The sequence below is a fragment of the Mixophyes fleayi genome, chromosome 1 (assembly GCF_038048845.1).
Source record: "Mixophyes fleayi isolate aMixFle1 chromosome 1, aMixFle1.hap1, whole genome shotgun sequence".
NCBI lineage: Eukaryota > Metazoa > Chordata > Amphibia > Anura > Limnodynastidae > Mixophyes > Mixophyes fleayi.
Genome location: NC_134402.1, coordinates 385,198,851 through 385,226,679, shown reverse-complemented (window position 1 = coordinate 385,226,679; position 27,829 = coordinate 385,198,851). Strand labels below are relative to the sequence as shown.

At 40.2% G+C, this 27,829-nt stretch overlaps 1 protein-coding gene across 1 annotated transcript in view; it reads left to right on the top strand.

The window, feature by feature from the left end:
* The window catches only part of MSH3 (mutS homolog 3), a 145,916-nt gene that overhangs the window by 75,816 nt on the left and 42,271 nt on the right, over positions 1-27,829 (top strand). Inside the window, exons 14-17 of the mRNA XM_075180088.1 lie at positions 12,818-13,005; positions 13,106-13,274; positions 14,316-14,380; positions 18,364-18,480. Coding sequence (XP_075036189.1) covers positions 12,818-13,005; positions 13,106-13,274; positions 14,316-14,380; positions 18,364-18,480 — 539 coding nt within the window. The remainder of the gene's footprint in view (positions 1-12,817; positions 13,006-13,105; positions 13,275-14,315; positions 14,381-18,363; positions 18,481-27,829) is intronic.

Here is a 27,829-nt window from a genome sequence, read left to right as displayed (position 1 = left end):
TTAAGTCTAGGATTTCAATAATTTTGTCAATGCCATATTTTTCATTTCTGACTTGAAAGGCTAATAGGGAGGGTGTCACATTTAGAATAAAGAAACAAAGGTTCTGTAATATTAATAGAGTAATATTTGTGTAGACCAAGTACTGTTGTTAATTTCAGGGAAATTGTTAGTTATTTGAACAAAGGTGCCAATACTATTTATTGTCTTAACATTTTTTGTTTTGCCAATTTATTTTTATAAGTTTTATAGTTTGGTTGCTGCTGTTTACTGCTAAATATATTTCAACACTTTGAAGTTCAAGTAGTTGATGTTTAGTTCCCGATGTAACTGGTGTGCACAGAGCATGCATCTTGAACAGAGGCTTTTCTGACAGTAGAGCTCAGCACACAGAGAATGAGGTCATGCTCCATTAGTTCATAGACATCCAGAATTGCAAAAGTCTGAATTCATTTCTACATTTTCAGATTCACAGCCATAAGTAGTTCTTTGAATATTATATAGATAAAAATATATAGTTAAAATATTTTTAATAGCTGAAATAAACATGTGTATAATAAGAAGTAATGTACCCCTCGTTAATTATCAGACTATTGCGAGTCAGCTCAAGATTTCCCTGGCCTGTCCTTATAACTTGAAGTAGAAAATACAATGCTACCTGTATAAACACATGCTACTTATGACAGAAAATAGTTGAAAAGGATTGGTAATATGTTGTTAAACTGTTTTATTGTGGGACAAAATAGCTGCTTTGTATGCCTTGTATTAGTGATGCAAGCATATGTCCTTGAATACATTGTCTTTCATATAGTTATGGCACAAGTATGCATGATGTGTATCATGCAACTGAGTAACGTCTTCTGACATTACTGTAGACCTCATTTTTGAAACAGTGAAGGCCTCATTTAAAGTTAGGAGCAAAACAAAAAAAGGAATAAATTGCACCTTGGCAAACCATGTTGCATTACAGGGGAGGCAAACTTAAAGTTTGCGGAGAGACCTAGAATTAGAAGGTGGTATGTCCTTGCTCACCTCTAAATCATGCTTACCAACTTTGACTCTATCCTTCGAGAGATCCTAGAGGACAGGTCATGTGGCAGGGGTAGGAGGGGACATGGTGACGTCTTTGCGTCATCATAGCTCCGCCCCCATTATAAAATTGCCTAAATTCATAGCATTAAAAAGTGGGGGGCAGGGCTTAATGACATGATTAAGCCCTGCCACTGATATTCAATGCCTTGAATTTCGGTATTTTTTAGGATCCGGAAAGTTTGCCTTCTCTTTCTGGAGGACAGGAATCATTCACAGAAATAAACATAGTCCAATAGCCCTCAACTCTGGCTATAGCAGTTAGGTCCCTAACTAGTCACTGGCCACTTGCTCACACCAGTCTCCCACCCACAACACAAAATAGCTATTTATGCCTCCTCCCCAGGATTACTCTAACTGATTCCTTGATTGCTTAGACCCAGGTGCTCCACCAGGTCTCCTGTGGTGTGTGTGTTTGTGCAGATTTAACCCTCTGCACCTATAGGTTGTGAGGAAACCACCCCTCTTTCCTCTAGTAGAAGGTGGCAAAGTATTCCAATTGCCACATACCCCTCCCCTTAGCTTTGTCCAGCTACACGACGCGGACTCCGCGGGGATCGTAAAACTGCTCTCTTTGTCATACACCCTTCTCTTTGGCTTCATTAACCCCAGTGAAGCAGATACTGATGGGAGTGCATGGTTACGGGAGAGAGCATCCACATTTTTATGCAAAGCTCCTGGTCTATGCTCTATACTGAAATGTAAGGGCTGCAATGCCAAGAACCATCATGTCACTCTGGCATTGACCTCCTTATTTACCTGCATCAATTTTAATGGAGCATGGTCTGTTACTAACATGAACTCCCTACCCAAAAGGTTGGGAGTTCACAAAAGGTAGGAGGGCTTCCACAGCCCATTTGATGGCGAGTCACTCCTGTTCAACAGTCGCATATTTCTTTCCTCTTGGTAAGCGACTTAGATACAGGACGGGTTTTTCCTCTCCTTCTACTTTTCGTGACAACACCGCATCCAGACCCACTCCCGAGGCATCCGTTTGCAGATAAAATTTCCTAGTAAAATCGGGTGCTTGTAGCATCGGTGCTGTATACAATGCCATCCTTAGGTCCTCCCAGGCAGCTTCTGCAGCCTCAGACCAGCTTAGCTTGTCTGGACAGACTTTCTTTAGAAGCTATGTCAGTGGTGTAGCCCGAGTAGCAAAGTTTTCTGTGAATCAGCGGTAGTATCCTACCAAGCCCAGAAATGTCCTCAATTGGGTTTTTCTCTCTGGCTTGGGCCAATTCTTTACGGACTCTACCTTGTTGATCTGGAGTTTGACCTTTCGACCTTCAACTATATATCCTAGGTATTTTGCCTCTGGCATGGCTAAAGCACATTTTTAGAGATTGGCCATAAGGCCATGTGCCCTCAAAGACTCCAACACCGCTTCCACTTTGGAAAGATGTGATTCCCAATCGCGAGTATAGATAGCTATCTCATCCAAATACGCAGTGGCATATGTTCTATGGGGTTTCAAGAGTTTATCCACAGCCCTCTGGAATGTGGAAGATGCCCCATGCAGCCCAAAAGGCAACACTTTGTCCTGAAATAAGCCTTCAGGTGTAGAAAACGCATTTTTTGGCTTGGCAGAGGCTGTTAGATGTATTTGCCAATAACCCTTAGTGAGGTCTAATGTGAAAAAATACATACTCCTGGCTAAATTCTCTACCAACTCATCTATCTGCGGCATGGGATACGTGTCAAATTGGGAGACCTTATTTAACTGTCTAAAGTCGTTGCAAAATCGTATTGTCCCATTGGGCTTCGGGACCAATACTATCAGACTATTCCACTCGCTTGTAGATTCTTCCACAACGCCCAGTTGAAGCATGTTTTCCACTTCCTTCTTTACCGCGGCTCGTCTGGCCTCGGGTATACAGTATGGCCGTTGTTTAACTACTCCCCCTGAGGGTATGACTATATCATGCTCTATCAGAGCGGTACGACCAGGGACAGGAGATAAGACATCCCTGTTTCGAGCCATCATTTTTACCACCTGTTGCTTCTGAGGTGGCGTCAGGGACGTCTCAATGGGTACCTCACAGGCCTCTGTCTTAACAGCTAGCAATGATGGTCCATGATTATCCTCATGCCAAGTTTTTAGTAAATTGACATGGTAAATCTCTTCCTCTCGTCTTCTACCCAAATGGCAGACCTTATAGTTTACCCGACCAACCGCCTCCTTTGACTTCATAAGGTCCCTGCCATTGTGCAGAGATCTTGCTTTCCTAGGAACCAAACCCTTGCCTGGGCTGAAGGAACAAACTACTGCCCGAGTGTCATAATGCCTTATTTGACGCTCTTGGGCATCCTCTAAGTATTCTTTTATTGAAGGTCCTATTTGTCTCAACCTTGTTATACAGTTGGGCAACAAGCTGAACCACATTTGGCTCTTTTGGAATTTTGTTGTTCCCCCCACCTTCTTAAGGAGGTCTAAGATGCCTCTTGGTTGTCATCCATACCAGAGCTCGCAAATGGACTGAACCCTGTTGAGGCTTGAGGAACTTCCCGTACAGCAAACATCAGAAACAGCCCATCCGTTTGTGGGTGATAGACTGAGGTGCAGAGAGCTTTTACGCCAAGTAACTGACTCATCTCTTTCATCAATATCGACATAAAATGGGGTACCCTGGTCTGTTAGAATTTATTTCGGAATCCCCAACCTTATATAAAGTAAGTTGGCCATTAAGTGGGCAATAGAGGCACTCCGGTACTACCTACTCAGTAGAGATTTCACCCTGGTCACCGACCACGCCCCATTGCACTAGATGCACACAAGTAAAAAGGTGAATGCCAAGGTCACACGTTGGTTCCTGGCGTTAAAACCCATTAGCTTTAAGGTGGAACATAGGCCAGGGGTTCTGCATAATAATGCTGAAGCCCTGTCGCAGATAGATGAGCTTCCCAGATCGTCCGATTCGCCTGCTTTGACGAGGCCAGAAGAGCGTGAATTGGCAGAGAGTAAATTTTTGCCATGATACACTTTGGCAAGTATAGCAAAGCTAAGGAAAGGGTATGTGGAAAAGGTAACCAGAATAGGAACTGTCCAGCAGGGAAAAGTACAATAGGGTTAATGATCCTGCTGTTACCTGCTGATTAGCGGCCTTACTATAGTGAGGGATTGTGGGCTAAGCTAGTGTGTCAGAAAGCCGTTGATTCTTTGTTTGTGATGTGCTGTTTTATGCTGCAAATAAAACGGCTAGTGTTTAAGAAGCCTGGAGCAAGGAGTCTTTGGTGATTTCTACAGTATTGACAAGCATATGTCTAGATGCTAGATAAGCTAGCTCTTTTCTGTCATTACTTTCTGTTTCTAAGGGTAGACAACAAACTAATATACACGCTGCGTTTCTCTAAACAAAATTTTTCTTTAGGTTTTTTATTTTGTTAACCACATTACACTTTTAAGGAAAGGGAGGGATATGAAATTAATTAGTGTCAATTTAAAAATGTTTATATTAATTTCCAACTTCGTCAGTTTTAATTTAATTCAATCTATGCAGTGTCTGTTATAGAATTACAGCTGATGAGAGTGTTGCAATGCAGTAAAACAATACCCCATGTAATAATTACTCTATTGATGGTTTTGAATATGACTCCGCTAAAGTTCATAGAAAATAAATAAAATTATTGTAATTTTATACATAACAGTTTCTACTACTAATGAAACACACTTTGTTATCACAAATACTGCTTTGTATTAATGATAAACATTTGTAGTAACTTTGTTACTGCCTGCCTATAGCAATATGTTGTCACAGTAAACCCCAGTTAATTTTGGAAGAACTGCACATAAGAAACATACTAAGATATTTATGAAAATTGTTCCATAAGTAGCTGTGAAGAAAAAGATGCTGTTTCTGATCATAGCAATTAGACATTTGCTTTCATTTTTATAATTTGAACTAGAAAAATAACAGACAGAAATGTGCTTGTTTGGGGCAGCACAACTTGCAGAAAAAAATATTATTTTTTTAAACTTGGATCATGTAGATATTACATTACATGAATCAGCAGCTAAATTTAGCAGTTGCTATTCATTCACAACCACCATCAGGATTAGGGGGTAGATTTACTGAAAATCGGATTTGGTAGGTGTTTTAAATTGCAGCATTTATTATAGTGTGGTGTAAGGCTGGGATACTAAATTTCTAGCTGTGTAATGGATTGAAAAGTGCCAGAAAAAATACAGGTTTTATTTTATGCCTGCTTCTGATAGGCTACTGCCATTTAGAACATAAGAGGAGGCACCATTGACTTATGAATGATGGAAGTAATCATTATATATTGATTACGGGGCAAAATTTATTTCTAATCAACTTATGTGGCAAACTTCATTTTTCATTATATTAAGGGATAGTGGTCAAAGTTGTCAAAGAATATGTAATGGGATGTTCATGAATGAAATGGAGGTAAGACGATGGCAATTGTCTAACCCAGTGGTTCCCAAACTTTTGCAGTTCGCGGCACCCTTAGAGTCTCCAAATTTTTTCAAGGCACCCCTCCAAAATAATTACTGAGCAGTCCTGTTTTAGAAGTAGTTGGGTCAAAAAATTGTAATAAGTATTTAGGTCACGACAGATACTTATTTAGTTGTATGCAAAAATGCCCCTCTGCATCCAGGCACACTGCCCCCTCTGCATCCAGGCACACTGCCCCCTCTACATCCAGGCACACTGCCCCCTCTGCATCCAGGCACACTGCCCCCTCTGCATCCAGGCACACTGCCCCCTCTGCATCCAGGCACACTTCCCCCTCTCACGTTGCCTCCTCTGCCCTCTCTCACGCTGTCACCCTCCTCTGCCCTCTCTCACGCTGTCACCCTCCTCTGCCCTCTCTCACGCTGTCACCCTCCTCTGCCCTCTCTCACGCTGTCACCCTCCTCTGCCCTCTCTCACGCTGTCACCCTCCTCTGCCCTCTCTCACGCTGTCACCCTCCTCTGCCCTCTCTCACGCTGTCACCCTCCTCTGCCCTCTCTCACGCTGTCACCCTCCTCTGCCCTCTCTCACGCTGTCACCCTCCTCTGCCCTCTCTCACGCTGTCACCCTCCTCTGCCCTCTCTCACGCTGTCACCCTCCTCTGCCCTCTCTCACGCTGTCACCCTCCTCTGCCCTCTCTCACGCTGTCACCCTCCTCTGCCCTCTCTCACGCTGTCACCCTCCTCTGCCCTCTCTCACGCTGTCACCCTCCTCTGCCCTCTCTCACGCTGTCACCCTCCTCTGCCCTCTCTCACGCTGTCACCCTCCTCTGCCCTCTCTCACGCTGTCACCCTCCTCTGCCCTCTCTCACGCTGTCACCCTCCTCTGCCCTCTCTCACGCTGTCACCCTCCTCTGCCCTCTCTCACGCTGTCACCCTCCTCTGCCCTCTCTCACGCTGTCACCCTCCTCTGCCCTCTCTCACGCTGTCACCCTCCTCTGCCCTCTCTCACGCTGTCACCCTCCTCTGCCCTCTCTCACGCTGTCACCCTCCTCTGCTCTCTCTCACGCTCTCACCCTCCTCTGCCATCTGCCCTCCTCCTCTGCCCTATGTCCCCCTCCTCTGCCCTCTGTCCCCCTTCTCCTCTGCCCCACACCAGGCGCCAGCTATAGAAAAAAAGAAAGAGCACAGAAACTTACCAATCCGCGCGGCGCTAGGACCCTGCAGCCTCCTCTCTCGCGCAGCTGTCACTGACGTCGATATTCAGTGACAGCTGCGGGAGAGAGGAGGCTGCTGGGTCCTAGCGCCGCGCGGATTGGTAAGTTTCTGTTTGCTTTCTTTTTTCTAGGGCTGGCCGGCGGCACCCCAGTGACAGCGCCGCGGCACCCCTGGGAGCCGCGGCGCACACTTTGGGAACCGCCGGTCTAACCTCTCCCTTTCCTTCCTCTTCATGATCCTTCTTCACTATCGTAGTTTACCTCACCCTCATTCTTTCTCTGCTCCTCTTACTAACCGCTTTTGTTCACTTCTCCCTTTAGACTTCTTGTTCCCTCACTCTGACTTCCCACTTTGTTTTCTGCTAGTCTGCCCTTCCCTTTAGATTGTAAGCTCCCGCTAGCATGGCCCTCTAATCCCTGTGTCATTTTCCTCCTCCTGATAGCCTTGCCTTTGGCCCCCCATCCTCACTTTTACACCTGTCCATGCTCTTGGTTCTCCTGTTCTCCCTTGACTTTGCATCTCCACCACTGTTCTGATCCTGTTAATTCGCCCTCACTGCTGGGCACAGGTTCAGCTTGGCTTTGTTCACCCCCCACCGCTCCTCCTCCGTTTCCTTAGTTTCTAAGTGTTCTAGAACCAGGGCCCTCTTAACAAAACCAGGGCTGTCTTAACAACATTATGGGCCCCCGGGCAAAGCAGTGCACCGGGTGTATGTGTGTGTGTATATGTATATATGTATATATATATATATATATATATATATATATATATATATATAATGTTAACCCGTGCATGATACTCATGCTTTCTAGTCGAATCAAGCTACTTAAGGTGTTAAAAAGGTTCTTGTCATGCATTTGGACCATAGCCCAGGCCTCCTCAGGGGAAGAGCGTTACTTCCCGACGTAAGCGCCCTTTTTTAACGTGATTTTGTCCACATGTCACCACCTCATCATTCTTCTCCATCACCTCATCCTTCATTTTCATCGCCACATCTATCCAGATGTCTATCCAGACACAGGGATCTCTCTCAGCGGTCCTGAGTATCACACTCCTCTCACTCTGTCACCCCCGGCAACCACCAACCACTCCCCACTGTCACCCCCGGCAACCACCAACCACTCCCAACTGTCACTTCTCCTTCAAGAAATATATATATATTTTTTTAAAATCTTTATAAACACTTTTAACAATTAACAAATTAAATTAACAAATTAAGAAACATCTTAGTATACCAAATTTCAGCCCTTTCTGAAATTTTTTTTCCACACACACTAAGAATTAGTAGGTCAGTGTATAACTCCGCCCAGCAGGTGGCGCTGCAGCTTGGTTTTATTTTTTTACACACAGACAGACTAACACACGCCACTAAGTATTTATATTACAGATAGATATAGATAGATATATAGAGATATATATATATATATATATATATATATATATATATATATATATATATATATATGTTAACCCGTGCATGATACTCATGCATTCTAGTCAAATCAAGCTACTTAAGGTGTTAAAAATGTTCTTGTTATGCATTTGGGCCTAGCCCAGGCCTCCTCAGGGGAAGAGCGTTACTTCCCGACGCAAGCGCCATTTTTTAATGTGGTTTTGTCCACTTGTAACCACCTTATCCTTCATCGCCACATCCTTCATCAAGCTACTTAAGGTGTTAAAAACTCCCCACGGTCACCCCCCGGCAACCACCAACCACTCCCAACTGTCACTTCTCCTTCAAGAAATATATAGGTCCGTGTATAACTCTGCCCAGCAGGTGGCGCTGCAGCTTGGGTTTTTTTTTTTCACACACGCCACTAGGCATTTATATAGTAGATATATATATATATATATCTATCAGCCGTCAGCGTCCCTTAATTAAACAAAAAAAAAACTTTTAATCGGCTTACTCTCCGATGCGATCTTCTTCACTTTTCTTCCGAGTCACTGCTGCTGCCTACTGATTAAAGTTGTATTGCGCGGGGGACTCCTCCGTGCTGCGGTCCACAATGGATGTCGGGCGGGCGTGATGACGTCACTGACATGCACTGCGAGCGCAGCGCGGAGGAGGAAACCAGGGAGGTAGCCGGATTGCCAGTTGAACGCAAGGTAAGTATTTTCTTTGTGGGTTTTTTTTTTTTTGCAGGATTTTTTTTTAGCGCTGCCTCTGACGGGCCCTTGGCCCGCAGGGCCCCCGGGCACCTGCCAATCGTGCCCAATGGAAGAGACGGCCCTGTCTAGAACTCATTTGTACCTCATTGCCCTATGCACCTGCTCTCAGCTGAGTTGCTTTTAATTGCACTTTGATTTTGTTTTGTCCCCTGTGCTGTGTTCTGTTTTATGCATGCTCTATGTACAGCGCTGCAGACCCTTTGTGGCGCCATATAACTATAAGTAATAGTTTTGATAGTTTTACAATGAAAATAGTAGGAGAAGTGTTGGTATGGCATACCACTGTATATACCCCTACTTCAACCACTGTGAAGAGAGCAATATTATTTTATTATGTTATGGAGGCAATATGTAGTGCCACGTGCATATCATAAATAATTATTGCCCCCGTTAACAATCAAATAGTATTGCCCCTTTAATATAATGATATATTCTTATTGCCCCATCATCATCATTAGCTATTTATATAGTGCCACTAATTCTGCAGCGTTGTTAATAGAACTTGCTCACAATAGTCTCTGCCCCATTGGAGCTTACAGTTTAATTTTCCTAAAAGACACACAGACCGAGAAGGTTAATTTAATAGTAGCCAATTAACCTACTAGTATGTTTTTCTAGTGTGGGAGGAAACCAGAGCACCCAGAGGAAACCCATGCAAACACGGAGAGAACATACAAACTCCACAAAGATAAGGCCACAGTCGGGAATTGAACTCATGACCCTAGTGCTGTGAGGCAGAAGTGCTAACCCATAATGTAATACAATAATATTGTCCTTGTAATGTAATGGGAAATAAATTTTTCCTCCATTAGTTTATTAGAAATAAATTTTGCCACTTGATCATTAAATAATGTTTGCCCCCCATAATTCATAAAACAATGGTGCCTCCTCTTATGTTCTGAATGGCAAATAACATGCAGATTGAGCAATCTCTCCTCTCACAACCACCTCTTGTGTGGCTGTTTTGCTGACAGCTTTCCCTGCAGTTTGTCAAACAGCAAATTAGTAAATCTATAAAAACACAAATGGGAGTAGGTACCGGCGCTTATGATAAGTGAATGTTCGCTAAAAGGTATAAGTAGACGTTCACTTGGGATATAATATGTTCAAATAAAAAAAGTCACTTTTCTTATGCTTCCTGACATAGGATATCCAATAGATACATTTCCACTTTGATAACAAATCTTGATGGGTATTTCTGTTCTTTTCAAACTTTCATTGTTATGATGCCTGAAAACAAATACGGGGTACAGTAGTGTGAGCTTTATCAAACAAGATGTAATACACCTAATCTAATCCTAATCAACAATGAAATATGTAAAGATATATATATATATATATATATATATATGAATGTATAGTGTGTCTAAATCAGTGGCTCTACTCTAATGTGTAAAAAGATTGATTTAATTTATTTCAATGTCCATGGTGTAATGGGACAAAAGGTAATCAGTTCGGCAGGGTATGATGATTTTATGTAGGCACTATATATATATTGTGTATATACAGTATAGTATTAGGGCTTGTGGCGCTTCTTTCTGAAAAAAAAAGAATATTATTAATAAGAATTACACAGTTCCTTTACGTTTTATCAGTCCTTTTCTCCTGGAGAATAAAATGGGTTCGAAAAATAAATAATATACAAAGGGTCACCTAGTAGTGTCATATGTTATTCAAAAAAACCACAACGTCAATAGATATAAAAGGTACATATCAGATATAATAAGTGCGTGTAGCTTATTTCACGATCCTTTAGGTCCATCCAGTTTGGTTATCTCCTTTCTTTTTAAGTGGAAGCTTAGACAGACAAATAGAACAGTAAAGAGAGAGATTGCTATATAGTGTAATAAAATCATATATATTTTTTTTTTTCTTGAATCAATGGGTGTTCTATCAATATACTTATATTTAAAGGCAATTCACGCCCATCAAACCCATGGTGCTGTATATAGGATATACAGCACCATGGTGGCGACTTGAAATTCAATGGTATAACACTGTCAATATACCCTTTAGATACAATACTTGCATGATGTTGATCATTTTATTATCTTTTTTTCGCTGATCCTTTTATGTTTCTTTAAAATACCGCTAAATTGTGTGTAAATAATATTTACTATTGTGAGATATAAGTGTATATGTAAGTTATTGATACAGAAATTTATTTAGCTATACTTGGACCAGTGGTGGAAGTGGGGGTGTATAAATTGTTCACTTACACTCCCCTTACATAATTTCATACCCCCACTTTTAAATTTCCATCTCGACCGCTTGTCTGGACAACAAGAATGAGGAACTTAGAATGGCAAGTGATTGGCCAAAATTTATTAAATTTATTAAATGCCATGGTTAACTGAAAATAGGAAATTAATCACAGACGAGTTTTTTGTTGTACTTATAGCAATAGAATATTTGCGTTATACATGTATTACTTTTAATAACTGTATGTAAATACATGTATTTAAGTTGCTTGTGTGGTATCATGCCTGCCAACAGTTTAAATGACTATGCTTGCATCTAAAATCAGTATACATAGATATATAAATAAATGATGCTGATGATACATTGATACATTTTTTCCTACCATTAATAGTTGTGCACTTTTGCATACAATATAGTATATACCATGTCTTACACAATAAAACACTTTAGGGGGGAATTCAATTGGCCGCGTTACTTTTTACAGTAACGTGGCCTGCGCACTATTATTGTTATTACGGTAATAGTGCACTTAAATACCGTTCTTCCTCCCTGAGCTGCGAACAGAAAGCCGGGTTAAAATTACCGTAATAACGGTAATACGTTTAACGCGGCGGTACTTCGGGGAGAATTCCCCTCTTAGGAGGGGGATTCAGTTGGCCACATTACTGACTAAAGTAATGCCGTCTGCGCACTATTACCATAGTAACAGTTATAGTGCGCATTATTACTGCTAGTACGGTAATCTTTAGCATCTGGTTTTGCAGGTCCGGGTTAAAATTACCCTATTAACGGTAGTAATGCGGTAGGTTGCGTTACTTTTGGCTGTAACGCATCCAATTGAATTCCACCACTAGTGGGTAGATACTACTTTTTGCAGCCTAGACAAAGTTCTATACTTTAGACCCGATAAAGAGATAAAATGTAAAGAACAAAGGGATGGTCCATCCCTTGAACCTGTAGAGATGGGAGATATGTGGACATGCTGACTGAAGGCAGAAGAGTGGATTTCACTTATTTGCAAATGCAGCATAATTGGTTACGGTTTTGAAGAGTTGCAGCAATGTGAAAGGTAACATTAGTTCTGACACCTAAAAAGTTTTATTTTAGTAAGGAAGCAAGAAAGTTGTGAAAGCTGGGACCACTAAATTGATCCATATTGTCTTTATACAGCACCCAATTTATGTTGGAAACCATTTATATATATCCTTATTTTTCTACCAGAAGCAACAACAGCAAAGTTATGAACTATAATCTGCACATTATTAGAAATTATAGAATCTGACCAACAGAGCAGTGTTTTGCCTGGGTAAAGCATAACGCTGTCATGTTTGGTTAATATTATATAAGGTAATTAGAAAACAAATACAACCTCAAATCTTATTAAAAACCTATGCAGACTGGACATAAGCCCTCTTATGACTGTTAATATCCACTTCACAATATGCACAGTTAGTTCCTTTCCCCTTATAACATGCAGGTTCTGTTGTCTCCCTGTAACAACAATACTTTAATTCCCAATTGTGTAAAGAATATTATATTGATACTGTTCAGCTCGGAATTGTTTCTCTTAAAATATGTGACTAGAAGCATGACTAGATAAGGCTTTGTCAGATCAATACATTAATTGAGTTTAAAAGTGCATAACTTTGACAGATGTTCGTAAAAGATGAGTGTGATTGTGTTTGGTCTGTTAAACTAAATATTTTATGATGCAATTTTCTTTCCAGTGTTCCCCTCAGGAGTTTTTCTTAATAGTCAGCACATTGTGCTTCTTGAAAAGCCACCTTGAAGCATTGATCCCTGCCATTAAATCTCAAATTACATCCACTTTGTTGAAGAAGATTTTCACAGAGGTCCCACAAATTCTCAGTCCAGTGCAGAGGTTTGCACAAGTGTTAAATGAAGATGCTGCAAAGTAAGTATGTTTCTGAGTGTCTAGCACATCTTGCCTGGCTGATGGCAAACTTCACACAAGAAGATACAAAATTCAAAATGAAGTGTTCTCTGTTTTTTAGGACTGGGAATAAAACTGAACTTTTCAAAGACCTCACAGAGTTTCCCAAAATAAGTGAAAGGAAGGCTGAGATCCAGGAGGTATTTTCACAAATTCAAGGACATCTTACAGACATCCGTAAAACATTGAAAAATCCTTCCATATCTTATACTTCAGTGTCTGGTCATGAGGTAATGATGCAATATGTAATACATGTATTTTTGGGTACAATTCTCTGACATTTGTGTCATGACAGCAACTGGTAACTCAGTAGGTAACGGGATAGAGATGATCATTTATGCTAATCACGATTTAGTATGTGTCATGCTCCTATATATTTATTTTATATACTTTGTCTATTTTTTATTGCTTGTTAGCCAGTTTAATTTTATCTTACCCTTCAACCCCAGTAACTCTTGTCAAAAAAATATTGTAAATGTAGTGTAATAAGAAATGGCAGTGTATGATTGAATGGAACCACTATTTGCTCATCCTTTATACTGAAGAGTTGTTTATTAAAGTATTATTATTGTTTATATAAAGTCAATCATGTTGCACAGATCTGTACAGAGGATGCGTTGTCATTCACATCATTACTTGCCCCATTGGTGCTTATAACCTAAATTCTCTACCATACAGAGACACACACGCTGGCACACACTAGGGTACATTTTGTCAGAAGCCATTAATACCTACCAGTATGTTTTTGTACTGTGGGAGGGAAACCAAAGCCGCTGGAGAAAACCCATACAAACACGGGGGGACATACAAACTCCACACAGATAGGACCCTGGTCAGAATCAAACTCATGACCCCAGTGCTGTGAGGAAGAAATGTTAGTAAACATTTAATCACTAATAAACATCATACAAAGCCTTTTCTTGGTAATGTTATGAATAACAGTAGGACTAATGTCATGGAATGTATAGATTATTTTGCTGTGGATGTTCAGATATAACCCTACTTTCATTAGAATAGCACATAATAATCCATTAGCCTTGAGGCATCATATAGTGAGGTCTACTTATTATCACATTTCATCAATTATCATTGTATTAAGTACTACCTCTTCCTGTGCTTCTTTCCTTCTTCCAATTATCTCTGCTTGTATGTAAGCATGATGTGTTTGAGGATATACAATGGAAGGTTTCTTCTTTATATGTATAATGTCATTTAAGTAATAATCATTAATGTAATTTTTATTTATAGTTGAAACATATTTTTTCTTTTAGTTTTTAATCGAGGTTGAGAACTCTTTGGTGTCCTGTGTACCATCCGACTGGGTTATCATATGTAGGTAAGTTAATACTGTGTTCAAAATCAAATGTTAGCGCGTTTTGTTTTTTTAATTGTTTAAAGACAAAATGGTTAAGACCAATACAGTTGAAATGGAACGACATTTATTGATAGGTTTCTGTGCACTCCCAGCTGAAAGGAATGCTTTTGTTTATCCATATACAACAATAATATGTATCTGCAACATGTTGTGTAAGGGTATGTCTGTCCATCAGCATAATGTGTATAGTCTTATCAGTAAAATACACACGTTCTTGTAATGTCATTACCTTAATTTTTATCCGTCGTCACCAGTACAGTGAGCATGTAAAAGCAGTAAGCTTTCCTTTGTTCTCCATAGGGTGATTTTGTCATCTCAATTTCCACTTGGTACAAGTATCTGATGTTACTCTTTGTCCTCAAGTAACCTGTATAACAACTTACATCACTATTACATTGAATGGCAGCATTTGTGTCATTGAGTAAATCTGGCCTGGCCAACCTGTGGCTCTCCAGGTGTTGTGAAACTACAAGCCCCAGCATGCTTTTCCAGTAGATAGCCAGCTGATTTCTGGCAGGGCATGTTGGGACTAGCAGTTTCACAACTCCTGGAGAGCCAGAGGTTGGCCGGTTAGATGAACTAAATGAGGCAAGAATAAGAATAGAAGTGGTAAATTTTGTGTAGTTGAACGGGTGTTGGAAATATTGGTAATTGGCACAAAAAAAATGTAAGTTACGGCTCATTCATATAATCATTGAAAAACAAGTCTAGTTAAAGCATGAACAAAACCTTATATTGTGTCCTTGCTTTTAACCAAGGATTAAAAGCACATTCATTAATGCCTCTTCCGTACCATGTCTTTAAAGAGCGTTTCCATAGAACTCCACTATATTTTTACATAGCGTTAATAAATATGGAAAAGCAAGCAATAAGTGAACACAGAACATAACACAGATCATGCAGTATATAATACATACATTATAATAAAATATTACATTTATCACACCCTCCCCAGCCACATCACACCACCTCTCAACTACATCACGCATCACGTCACCCCCCTGCCACATCACGCCACCCCTCAGCTACATCACGCATCAAGCCACCCCGTCACATCACCCACCACGTCACCCCCCAGACACACCACGTCACCCCCCCCCCAGACACATCGCCATATACATACATAATGCTAAATACGCATAAATAATGTCACACATACATAATTCCATACACATACACACTGCCCTACACATACACACACAATTCCACATATATACTCAAAGCCAGGCTATAACACCCCCATCCCCCAATCCCTCATACTCACCTCATCTCCAGAAGCTGATGGCTCCGGGGCTGTGCTCTGAAATGATAGGCTGCCTGGCAGCAGTCTGATTTTTTGCTTGCTGCCTGTCTCCAGTAGTTCAGTGACAGCCTGTCACTGACTTGCTGTTCCGAATAGCCCCGCCCCTCCCAGTTAGCCCTGCCCCCTACGGCTCGGCACCCCTGAGCAGGATGGATGGCATTGAATATGTAATGAGAGCCAGCTACAATGTCTCGTCTATCCCTTAACGAGAGCCGGGTGGAACTGCGGCAGTTCAATTTCGGCAAGCTCCTGTGTTTATGAAAGCTGCTGCGGCGTGCCAGATGACAAAGCTCTGCGTGCCGGGGGTTGCCGGCTCCTGGTCTAGAGCATCACACTGCCTCCACTGGCTTGCCTTCTCCTCAAGTGCATCCTGGTGCCACCTCTTTTCCAGGTAAACTACGCACACGCATCCAGTCATCCACATGATGTAAAAGAAAAGGTGATTCATCAGACCAGACACAGTTTTCCATTGATCCATGGTCCACTTTTGACGCTCATGTGCACATTGTAGGTGCTTTCGACGGGGGACAGGGTCTGCATGGACATTCTGACCGGTTTGCGGCTGTGCAGTAGGGTGCGATGCACTGTGTGTTATGACACCTTTCTATCATAACCAGCATTAACTTTTTCACCAATTTGTGCTACAGTAACTGTTCTGTGGGATTAGACCAGGCGGGCTAGCCCTTGCTCCCCACATGCATCAGTGAGCCTTGGCTGCCCATGACCCTGTCGCCGGTTCACCTTCCTTGTACCACTTTTGGTAGGTACTAACCACTACATACCGGGAACAACCCACAAGATCTGCCGTTTTTGAGATGCTCTGACCCAGGCGTCTGGCCATCACAATTTTGGCCCTTGTCAAAGTCTCTCAGATCCTTACGCATGCTCAATTTTACTGCTGCCATCACATAAATGTCAAAAATTGACTGTTCGCTTGCTGTCTAATATATTCCGTGTAATGAGATAATCAATGTTATTCACTTCACTTATCAGTGGTTTTAATGTTTTGGCTGATGGATATTGGCCTGCACACAGTCAAAGCAGATCTCAAAATAGTAATCTGTTGATCTCATTTATTAATACTTTATCTGTACTATCTTTCCTATAAGCGCTAGGCAGCCCACCTTGTTCTAGATTGGTCCAGGCGGTGTGCAGTGCATACTGGTAAAGGATTTCTTATAATGATCAACAAAGCTGGTTAGCCTTTAAAATAAGGCTCATGTGCAAAGCATGACAGTGAATCACAAGCAAATATACAGCTGCCCATGAGTACATACCTCAGACTTTCCTGTCTGTCATCTTGACCCAGTGCAAAGGCAACGATAAAGCAATGTGTCTGTGTCAAAGGTGAAACACAGATAAAATTTATGGTCTTCGTTAAATACTTTACATCACTAATTAGAACCCAGAGTGAAATCCAAGCCTGAAGTGAATAAAATCTCGGCTAAATTCACGTGCAATTAGAATCTTGGAGAATTGTGCATACCTTACCTTGCACAGCTTTTACATGATATATGGTGCAGTGTGTAATGGTGTACCATTGTAATGTGTTGAAATATCATCATCATCATCATCTATTTATATAGCGTCACTAATTCCGCAGCGCTGTAAGGAGAACTCACTCACATCAGTCCCTGCCCCATTGGAGCTTACACTCTAAATCCCCTAACAAACACACACACAGACTGAGAGAGACTAAGGGCAATTTATTAGCAGCCAATTAACCTACCAGTATGTTTTTGGAGTGTGGAAGAAAACCGGAGCACCTGGAGGAAACCCACGCGAACACGGGGAGAGCATACAAACTCCACACAGATAAAGCCATGGTCGGGAATCGAACTCATTACCCCAGTGCTGTGAGGCAGAAGTGCTAACCACTGGGCCACTGTGCTGCCCACTCTTTCCTCTAGTAGAAGGTGGCAAAGTATCCCAATTGCCACATACCCATCCCCTTAAGATCCATACTAGCATGCTGGTGTGACCTGATTAGAACAGAGGGTGAGGAATTTTAAGTGCATGACAAGACAGCTGTGATGTGATAGAGATAAATAGACAATAGTTCTACTGCATTGTGTCTCTTTAAATATGTATTTATTTGTCATACGCATACAGTACAATAACCATTAGTCAAAACTAAACATTATGTAATTTTTAGTGAACACCCTAACTGTTCTCTGGCTGCAATGTAAATTATTAGCCCTTTATTAAACTGTGATCCAATTACCATGAACTAGTTATATTGCACATTGTAATTTCAGTGATTACCGTGTCATTCAAATTGCTAAATAAGATTATTTGGAGTAAAGCAGTTTATTAATTCAGTACATAAAATGTCCTTATGATCACAATTGTGTATTCTAAAACTCTAAAGGCATTCAGTGTGCTCTTCACCATAGTAACCTGGTGCTCTATTTATAAAGCTATCTGAATCAACAGAGCCTAACTTTACCATAATGGAGCATTTTTTATATTTTTGTTTTTGTTATTTTAGTTGTTTTTTTCCCCAATCCATTTATTCTAAGGCTCAGTGAAAATAAAAAAGAGCTTGAGTCTAATTGTCCTTAGTGATTACATAACTGATTGCTTGGTAACCTTGATTTCTTATTTTCTTGCATTTTTTTCCTCTCTCTCTCTTCTTTAGTACAAAGGCTGTCAGTCGCTTCCACTCTCCTTTTATAGTAGAAAATTACAGACATCTGAATCTGCTTCGGGAGCAGTTAGTCCTTGACTGCAATACTGAATGGCTACATTTCCTTGAGTGAGTTTGTGAAACAATCCTGAAACGTTTATATAGAATTTGGTAGTACACAGTGCCAGATTGCTTTACAATGGACTCACTTTATTGGCCCAACACAGGGACAAGACAGAGGAATTGCTCTCTGAGGATTGATGTGTCCTATTCTTCTGAATGGATTGATAAATCCTTGTTATAAAATGTAGTGCAAGCATTGAAGTTAGTGCTAATGCTCGATAGACAGCAAAAATATATGTGTTGCCTCTACAGTCATATTTGTGTGTATATAGAAGTTTCAGAGGTACTGAATGTGAAATAAAATGAAGTAAATGTTGAATGAAAGGTGAGTTCATTAATGTTTATTTGGTGCTGTATTTTAGTTGAAAGGGTTGACATAGATAAGGCCCCTCAATAGACAGTTGTAAAGACCATGCGCGTGCTTAGAAGTGTCAGAGAGGGAGAGACTGAAAGAGGAGCTGAGCAGATATTACTGAGAACAGGAAGGAGAAACATTATAAGTCATGTGTAAGATATACAGACAAGATTCCATGGTGTTGGAAAAGAACATTACAATGGCAGACTTTATTTTTTAATGAAACAACATCTTTAAAATGTACACATTGAAGACAATAGAATGCTTTAAAGTGGACCTGTCATTGATCCACACTGTCAAATAGAGATTTGTACAGTTATGTGTTGAAGATGTAGTGACACATTGATAGGAACGGGTAACACTTTCCCTATTGCATGGATGTGATACAGTACAGAATATGTTCAATACAAAGTCTTCTGTTTGTCAGGGGAGGAACCTATTACCCTTCACTTCTACCTGTCACCGGAGCATTGAGAGCTATAAAAGCTAGCACATTTTGTAGCTGAAACAATGCTTAAAGTGTCTCAATGACACGACACTTATAATTGCTAGCGGCTGTCTCCACCCTTACATGTTCTAACAATGCCACTACAGACGCTGCTAGTAAAGGAAAGTAAATTGGTTGAAGTATGGAAAGTGAGCTTTTATGGCACAAATATTCTGAACCAGAACAGTTGTTATTTTTACTACTAAATCCCCCAACTAGTACAATAAGACTCATATCCATCACTGCAGCACCTGATACTTCTCCAAGGCTAAAACCATGGTCAGGATTATCAGTTAAGACAAGTTTATCACAGTCGTTTTAGTACTGCGCCTGTGGGTGTTAAGTATCTACCAAAGTGCTAAGTGATGTTCTATTGGTTAGTGAGAGAGTGGTTGAAAGGTAAAAGTAACTGAAATGGAATTCAGTTTATTTATTTATTTTCAATAATGATTTTTATTAAAGTTTTTCCTTTTTGGTTACATAGTACATACAAAAGACAAAGAAAAAAAAACCCCATACATTGTAAATTACAAGGGATAAAAAAGGAAGGGAATCAAGGGGAGGGGTATAGGATGAGGCAATACAAAGCAAGAGCATGGAGTAGTACCACTCTCAGCATTTTACATCTTATACAATTTGTTCGAAAAACAACATATGTAATATCCCTTTGGTTTTATTGAGGGGAGTTACATGGGAATACAGTTTATTTTATTGTGACAGTTCCATAAAAGTGCTTATTACATGTTATACAAATTTTGAACAGTTTAAGTCATTTTATGGGGATAGCGTAGTTTTTGTTTTAATAGTTTAAATTGAATATATCATAATTTCCAGTTCATTTACCAGTGAGTGTAGCTCTGTGTATCTTTTGTTGTGATGATTAAACTCTATTGAATGTTTGGAGTGTAGATTTTTTTTTAAAGAATGTTTTTAAATGATGGTTATTAAATCTTATTTTTCATGTAACCCTCTGCTACATAGCTCAACATATTTGCAGAAATAAAGCAGTAGTCCATTTTTTGTAGTAACAGACAAAATAACACTTTAATTTCACTTGTACAGTCTGTTTCTAACCTTTCATATATCTCTCTTATCAGAGCTTAGCCTTTGGATACCAGTGGTTTACAGTTAAGTTACACTAGAGGAGTCTGTTGGTAGAAAGTAAAATTGGATTTATTAATCAGTTTGATCGATGCTTCTAGTGTTGAAATTGTAGGCTCTCTACACTTTTCTTTACAATTCAATCAGCATGAGAATATAAAAAGACAACAAAACACCGTTTTCTAACTGCTATTTGCTGAATCCATAATTATAGATTATTATTTTATTAGCATTTCCCTGCATTTTCAGGATACTTACTCTTGGATGGTGGTACACCTGGTATTGGATGCACGGCAGGGTAGCAATGCCCCACATTGGATGATCAGCTGTCCCTGCATACATACCTAAACACCTTTTTTGATTGCAATACAAAAAAAAGGGGGAAAAGAAAACCGCTCAAAAAATATATTGTTAAGATGAGGGGTACATAGAGACATTCACATTTTAATGTTGAATAATCTTGATGTCAGAGACATTTTGCAAAGTAAATGGCGATGATAAAGAAGGAAGAGGCTTGAATATGGTAGCGGAGGTAAACCTTCATTTTGGAACTTGGAAAAAAAATTGTGGTGTATGGTCTAGGAATATGAAACTAGTAATACCAGACAAAAGTGTATTGTCCAAAATGTTATATTGTGGCATATCTTTGATGAAAGTCCAGTCTAGTCCATGTGAGTTTAAACTCATCATATTGAACCTGAGCGGACATGGAGATTCCCTCCATTGCCATTAAAATGTCAGAGAAGAAAGCCTTGGATTGTTTAAATATTTCATTATTGAATGTTTATATGTAGATATTTGGTTGCTTGTTTTGAGGAGAAGCCAGAACCATGAATCAACCCATACCCCCTTCTAGGGATGTGCACCGGCCACTTTTGGTGTCTCGTGTTTTGTGTTTTGGATTCGGATTTGCTTGAGGTTTTGGGTTCGGATTTGTTTCGCAAAACACATGTTGAAAGGTTTTGGTTCGGATTTAAGGTTTTGGATTCGGATTTTTTTGGAAAAAAACATAAAAAGTGTTGAAAACAAGTTTTTTGGTTTATTTTCACTCCTACGCTATTATTAACCTCAATAACATTCAATAACAATCATTTCCACTAATTCCCAGTCTATTCTGAACACCTCACACCTTACAATATTGTTTTTAGTCCCAAACGTTTCACCGAGGTAGCTTTCTGGACTGCATAGTGCAGTGGTCCTGGTACACAATTTGGTACCGGGGCCACAATACCTCCTCCAACTTTCAAGTGTAGTGTTTATAATTTTTAAACTACAGTAGTTCAAGCACGTCAATACCTCTTGTTTTAGACGACCATGGTACAGAGCATTCATCATTGAGATCCCATCAAGTATGTGAAAGACAGACAGGGTCGAAGTGTTATTTGTTGACTTTGTTAACAAAAAAACTGTCCCTGTTGCAAATATTCGTGCAATCAAGAGTGACTTTTTCATTTAAAGGCTCAAGCTTTTAAGTGTAGTGTTTATAACTTATAAACACTACAGTAATTCAAGCACGTCAATACCTCTTGTTTTTGATTATGACAGGGCATTTTACTTTTGGTTTAATTTGTTGAATTTGTTTTAATTTTGTTTTACTTTGTGCTTATGGCAAACGACTGTTGAATGGTCACATAATGGCAAAAAAAGAGTTGCAAGATGGAATTGTCCTTGGGCCCTCCCACCCACCCTTATGTTGTTGAAATAGGACATGCACACTTTAACAAACCAATCATTTCAGCAACAGGGCCTACCAAACAACTGTGGCTGAAATGATTGGTTTGTTTGGGCCCCCACACCAAAAAAGCTATTCATCTCTCCCTGTACAAACTCAACAGGCTCTACTGAGGCAAGATGTCGTCCTCGTCCTCATCCTCAACCTCTGATTCCTCTCCCCCTACAGTGTGTACTTCCTCCTCCTCACACATTATCAATTCGTCCCCGCTGGACTCCACAACCACAGGTCCCTCTGTACTATCTGGAGGGCAGTGCTGTACTTGATTGAGGAATTGATAATTTAATTTTATGAACATCATTTTTTCAACGTTCTGAGGAAGCAACCTCCTTCGCCGCTCACTGACCAGGTTCCCCGCTGCACTAAAAACTCTTTCCGAGTACACACTGGAGGGCGGACAACTCAGGTAAAATAGAGCCAGTTTGTACAGGGGCTTCCAAACTGCCTTTTTTTTCCTGCCAGTAACATAGCAGTACCACTGGACTTATACTGCTGAATCAGTGAACTTTGTAATATTGCAATACCACTGGACTTATACTGCTGAATCAGTGAACTTTGTAATATAGCAGTACCAATGGACTTATACTGCAGAATCAGTGAACTTTGTAATATTGCAGTACCACTGGACTTATACTGCTGTATCAGTGAACTTTGTAATATAGCAGTACCAATGGACTTATACTGCAGAATGAGTGAACTTTGTAATATAGCAGTACCAATGGACTTATACTGCAGAATGAGTGAACTTTGTAATATAGCAGTACCAATGGACTTATACTGCAGAATGAGTGAACTTTGTAATATTGCAGTACCAATGGACTTATACTGCAGAATGAGTGAACTTTGTAATATAGCAGTACCAATTGACTTATACTGCAAAATCAGTGAACTTTTTTAATATAGCAGTACCACTAGACTTATACTGCTGAATCAGTGAACTTTGTAATATAGCAGTACCAATGGACTTATACTGCAGGATTGTTTTGGGATATTTTTTTTTTTTTTTTTATAATGACTTTTTTGTAATTTTTTATAATTTGGGAATAATGGGGAAATAACAATGCCCTTAGAAGGACAGAGCACAGGACACAGCACCACTGGACTGAACAGGACACAGCACAGGACCCAGCAGCACCACTGAACTCAGAAGGACAGAGCACAGGACACAGCACCACTGGACTGAACAGGACACAGCAGCACCACTGAACTCAGGACAGAGCACAGGACACAGCACCACTGGACTGAACAGGACCCAGCAGCACCACTGAACTCAGAAGAACAGAGCACAGAACACAGCACCACTGGACTGAGCAGAACACAGAGCACAGCACAGAACTGAACAGCACGAGATATAGTAGGTACAGAGGACCACCTAACACACCCTCCCTCTACCCTAATCAATGCCCGAGTGAAGATGGCGGCGACTAGCGGGGAGTTTATAGGATCCGAGTATCGCGAGAGCCGACAGCGGGATTATGACTCAGAGCCTCGGTTTCAGTTTTGCAATTGGCGGGAATACCCGGATCTGTCTCGGATCCGGCTCGGATTGGCAACGTTCGGGTGGGCTCGGATTTCAGAAATCCGAGTGCGCTCATCTCTACCCCCTTCCCCTGTATCTGTAAGCAAATCTTAATAACTTCCCTGAAAAAAATTACTAAAGCTTTCACATTGTACATTTCCAACATATATCTACAAGGAAAGATGTTGTTCAGCAGGCTTGGACTATCTGGCAAGTTTTTTTTACTATTTTTTTCACTACCGGAGTACTAATGAAGCAAGCGTGCACCTTTTTAAAGATCTTGGGAAAACTTGGCCTCTGGTAGCTAACTGCTGAGCTGTCTTTTCCAAGCCTTTGCGAAGCATGCAAGCATCCAGGTCCCATTTAGGATTAAAATGAATGGATATAAGGGGAGAGCTTTGTGTGCTTATGTGTCCTAGTTATCTAGGCTTTTCCAGCGTTGTAAGATAGGGGAGTTCATGGGGTAGTACATGGAACTGTAGCTTAAATAGTGTTCTTCAGTGTCTCTCCAATGTTTCATTCTATTAGACCAGGTGTATTATACCACCCCGTTTACTAAAATGGTTATTGAGGTGCTATAATGGGTCATGCCCATGCTATCAAACACTTTTTCTGCATTCATTAATAGAATTATAGCTGGGATCTAATTTAGAGATATAGTGAGTCAGTAGTAGTTTTACAAGTAGTATTTCTAACTTCACTGTCAGGGAAGATTTTGATGTAAATGTTCTAAGATTGAGATTGGTCTGTAGCTCAGATACTGGGAAGAATCTTTATGATTCTTCATAAGACAGACCATGTGCCAGAGACAGGAGGAACTGTTATGTATTTTATAAAATACATGTAAATGAAGAGGAGCTAGTTTCACTTTTAAGGTTTTATAGTAAGTGATTGTAAAAACCTTTGGTGCCTGTGATTTTTCCTGAAGGTGTTTGGGCTGTGATCTCATTTAGTTATCTCAGTGAAAATTGCTGTTCAAACAATTCTTTAGGCCCATTTGATGTCCTAGGGAAGCCAACTTCTTATAGTAAGTAAATTCTTGGTCTTTAAAGAACAGCGTTAGCCATACCTTCAGGAGACTATAGGCAGAGAGTGAAGGTCTTGTAGTATCCCAGATGGAATACATTCAAGGGTACTAAAAGAGCTTTAATGGGTGCTGGTAACACAATTAACAGAATTATTCAGTCAGTCACTAGCTACAGGAGTCATTCCAGAGGACTGGAAAAAAGCAAATGTATTCCCACTGCACAAAGTGGAAGCAAGGAAGAAGTGAGCAACTACAGACCAGTGAGCCTTACATTAGTAGAAGGGAAATTGATGGAAACACTCTTAAAAGAAAGAGTTGTAGAAAATCTCAAATCCAGTAGCTTATAGGATCCCAAACAGCATGGATTTACTGGGGGGTGATCATGTCAAACAAATCTTATTGACTTTTTTGACTGGGTGACTAAAGTAATAGATCAAGGGGAGTCACAGTTTTTCTAGATTTTAGTAAGACTTTTGACACTGTCCCACATCACAGACTATTAAATAAACTAGAAAGTTTGGGATTGGATTCTAAGATGGTTGAATAGATAAGATCTTGGTTGCAGGATAGAAAACCGAGAGTTATAGTAAATGGAGTATGTTCACAGAAGGGAAAGGTTACCAGTGGAGTTCCCCAAGGATTTGTATTGACCAGTGCTTTTTAATTTCTTTATTGGAGACATTGCAAATGGTATTGAAGGGAAAGTATGCCTTTTTGCAGATGACACAAATATATGCAACAGGGTAGACACACCAGGAGGGGTAAAACAAGTGATTGATTATTTAGATAGACTAGAGGAATGGTCAAGAGAGTGGCAACTACAGTTTAATGCCAAAAAATGCTAAATCATGCACTTGGGTTTCAAAAATCCAAAGGCTAAATATGGTATTAATGGCACTATAATGGAAACTACTGAAGAAGAAAGGAATCTAGGAGTCACTATTTCAGGTGACTTAAAGGCAGGTAAGTAATGTAATAAAGCAATGAGGAAGGAACTCAGATGCTTGGTTGCATGGGGAGAGGAATCAGTAGCAGAAAGAAGGAAGTAATAATGCCACTATATAGGTCATTGGTACGGCCTCATCTAGAATACTGTGTTCAATTCTGGATGCCATATCTCCAGAATGATATAAATACATTAGAGACTGTACAAAGAAGGGCAGCTAAAAAGGTGCATGGCCTCAAAGATCTTAATATGTATATTTTGAAGCAGAGAAGGGAAAGGGGGGTCATGATAGAAACTTTCAAATATATCAAGGGTTTGAAAAAGGGACATGAGGAAACATTTTACAAAAGGAAGAGAAGTATTAGAACACAAGGACATGCACTGAAACTGGAGGGAAGTGGGTTCAGAGGAAATTTCAGGAAAAACTACTTCACAGAAAGTGTAGTGGATACGTGGAATAGCCTCCATCAGAGGTGGTGGAGGCTAATACAGTAGAGCAATTTAAACATGCTTGGGATAGACATAAGCATATCCTTATAAGGAATAAAAGATCAAATAGGGTTAAAGGTACCATAGGTTAATAAAAAAAAAATGGGCAGACTAGATGAGCCAAGTGATTCTTATATGCCGTTAAATTCTATGTTTCAGTGGTGTGTGCCACCCGTGCATTCCTTAATCAAATCTATGTATATAGACAATCTCTGGACTTGTAGTGATCTTGCTAACAGTTTCCCTGTTTTGTTGCCCAACTTAAAGAAACACTTCCTAGATTTTTACAAAGCATACTTAGCTCTATAGTTAAGTATTCTATTTAAGGCTATACAAGTTTCAGCTAGTTGCTTATCAATGAAGGGTGTGCTCCTGTGGTTGTTTCTAGAGTTCTTATCTTTCTAAAATAATGTTTTTTTGGAGACTTCTTTCTCTCTTTAAGATATAAGTCTAGTTGACTACATTTGCCATATATAACACACTCATTGTCTTCCCACACAGTTATTGGAGAGTTTACAATCAATGATGCATGAAATTTGCTGATTGAGAAGGAGATCTTATAAAAGTAATTAATTGAAGCTCTAGAAGCATTGTTGGGGTGTGCCAGAGGGTGTGCATATGGACGGGGATATAGTGGTGTGGTCCTACCACGTAATTTATACAAAATTAGTGTCTAAGAGTAAGTGAAAGTGCCTGAGACTACTGAAGAAGCATTCTATGCATGACTAGGTAGAGTGTGGATGTGAGAAGGGGACCTAATTTCTATCCGATAGGTGTTGGATACTGCTAGCCGCTAGTCATGCAATGTGCCTTACTTTTGACATTCCCTATTCGCTTAGGCTGCCCATGAACAAGATGATATCCTGCAGTGATTAAACCTGCTCCATCACCCTAGTGCTGGTGGTGAGTGAGTCTTGAGCTTTCAAGTGTTTATCTGATAGAAATTAGGTTGGATCTGGCTGGGAGCATATACATTGAGAAAGGTAAGACTGTTGGCCCTTTCCTCTACTAAAACAGTTGTGGAAGATTTACCCCCGACAAGGCCCAGCAGAGATGTGACTTTCTGTGTGATGGACAAAGAAAGGACACATAGATATAAACTAAAAGATTTCAACAAGAACCGGTTAATCACTGGTAGGCTGACCAGGTTTTCCAGCACCACCACCATCCTGCATGTCAGCAATTTAGTGCTCCGTTTGTAGATGTTGGGGACAGTGACTGACTGAAATGGAGGCAGTGCTGGAGAGGTATAGAGTTGCCCACTTTATTGTAAATCAATAATATGTTAAAGGGTAACCCCACTCAAAAATTGTGTTGCGCAATTAAAATTCTGCGTACTACAACGTACAAGAATGACTACGATGCTTGAAATCACCTGTTGAAAACTCAAACACATTGTTGCTGCAATTTGTCAGGTAAATTATAAATATCTGATCTTGCTTACCAGCTGTAACCATGGTAATAATCAGTACAGGCAGCAGTTCACTTCCATGGTTGTTGATTTACATATACGTGATGAAGGTCAGGTGTTTTTCAGTTTTCACCAGGTATACATCCTACTATCAGCCATTAATGCAGCAATATACAATACTTAACTTAAGGATTTTAATTAGGTAAATCATTTTTAAGTAGTTTCCTTTTAATATAAATCAATAAAAACCCCATGTCACTGAGGTGACCGTTCGTCTTTAAAGTACAG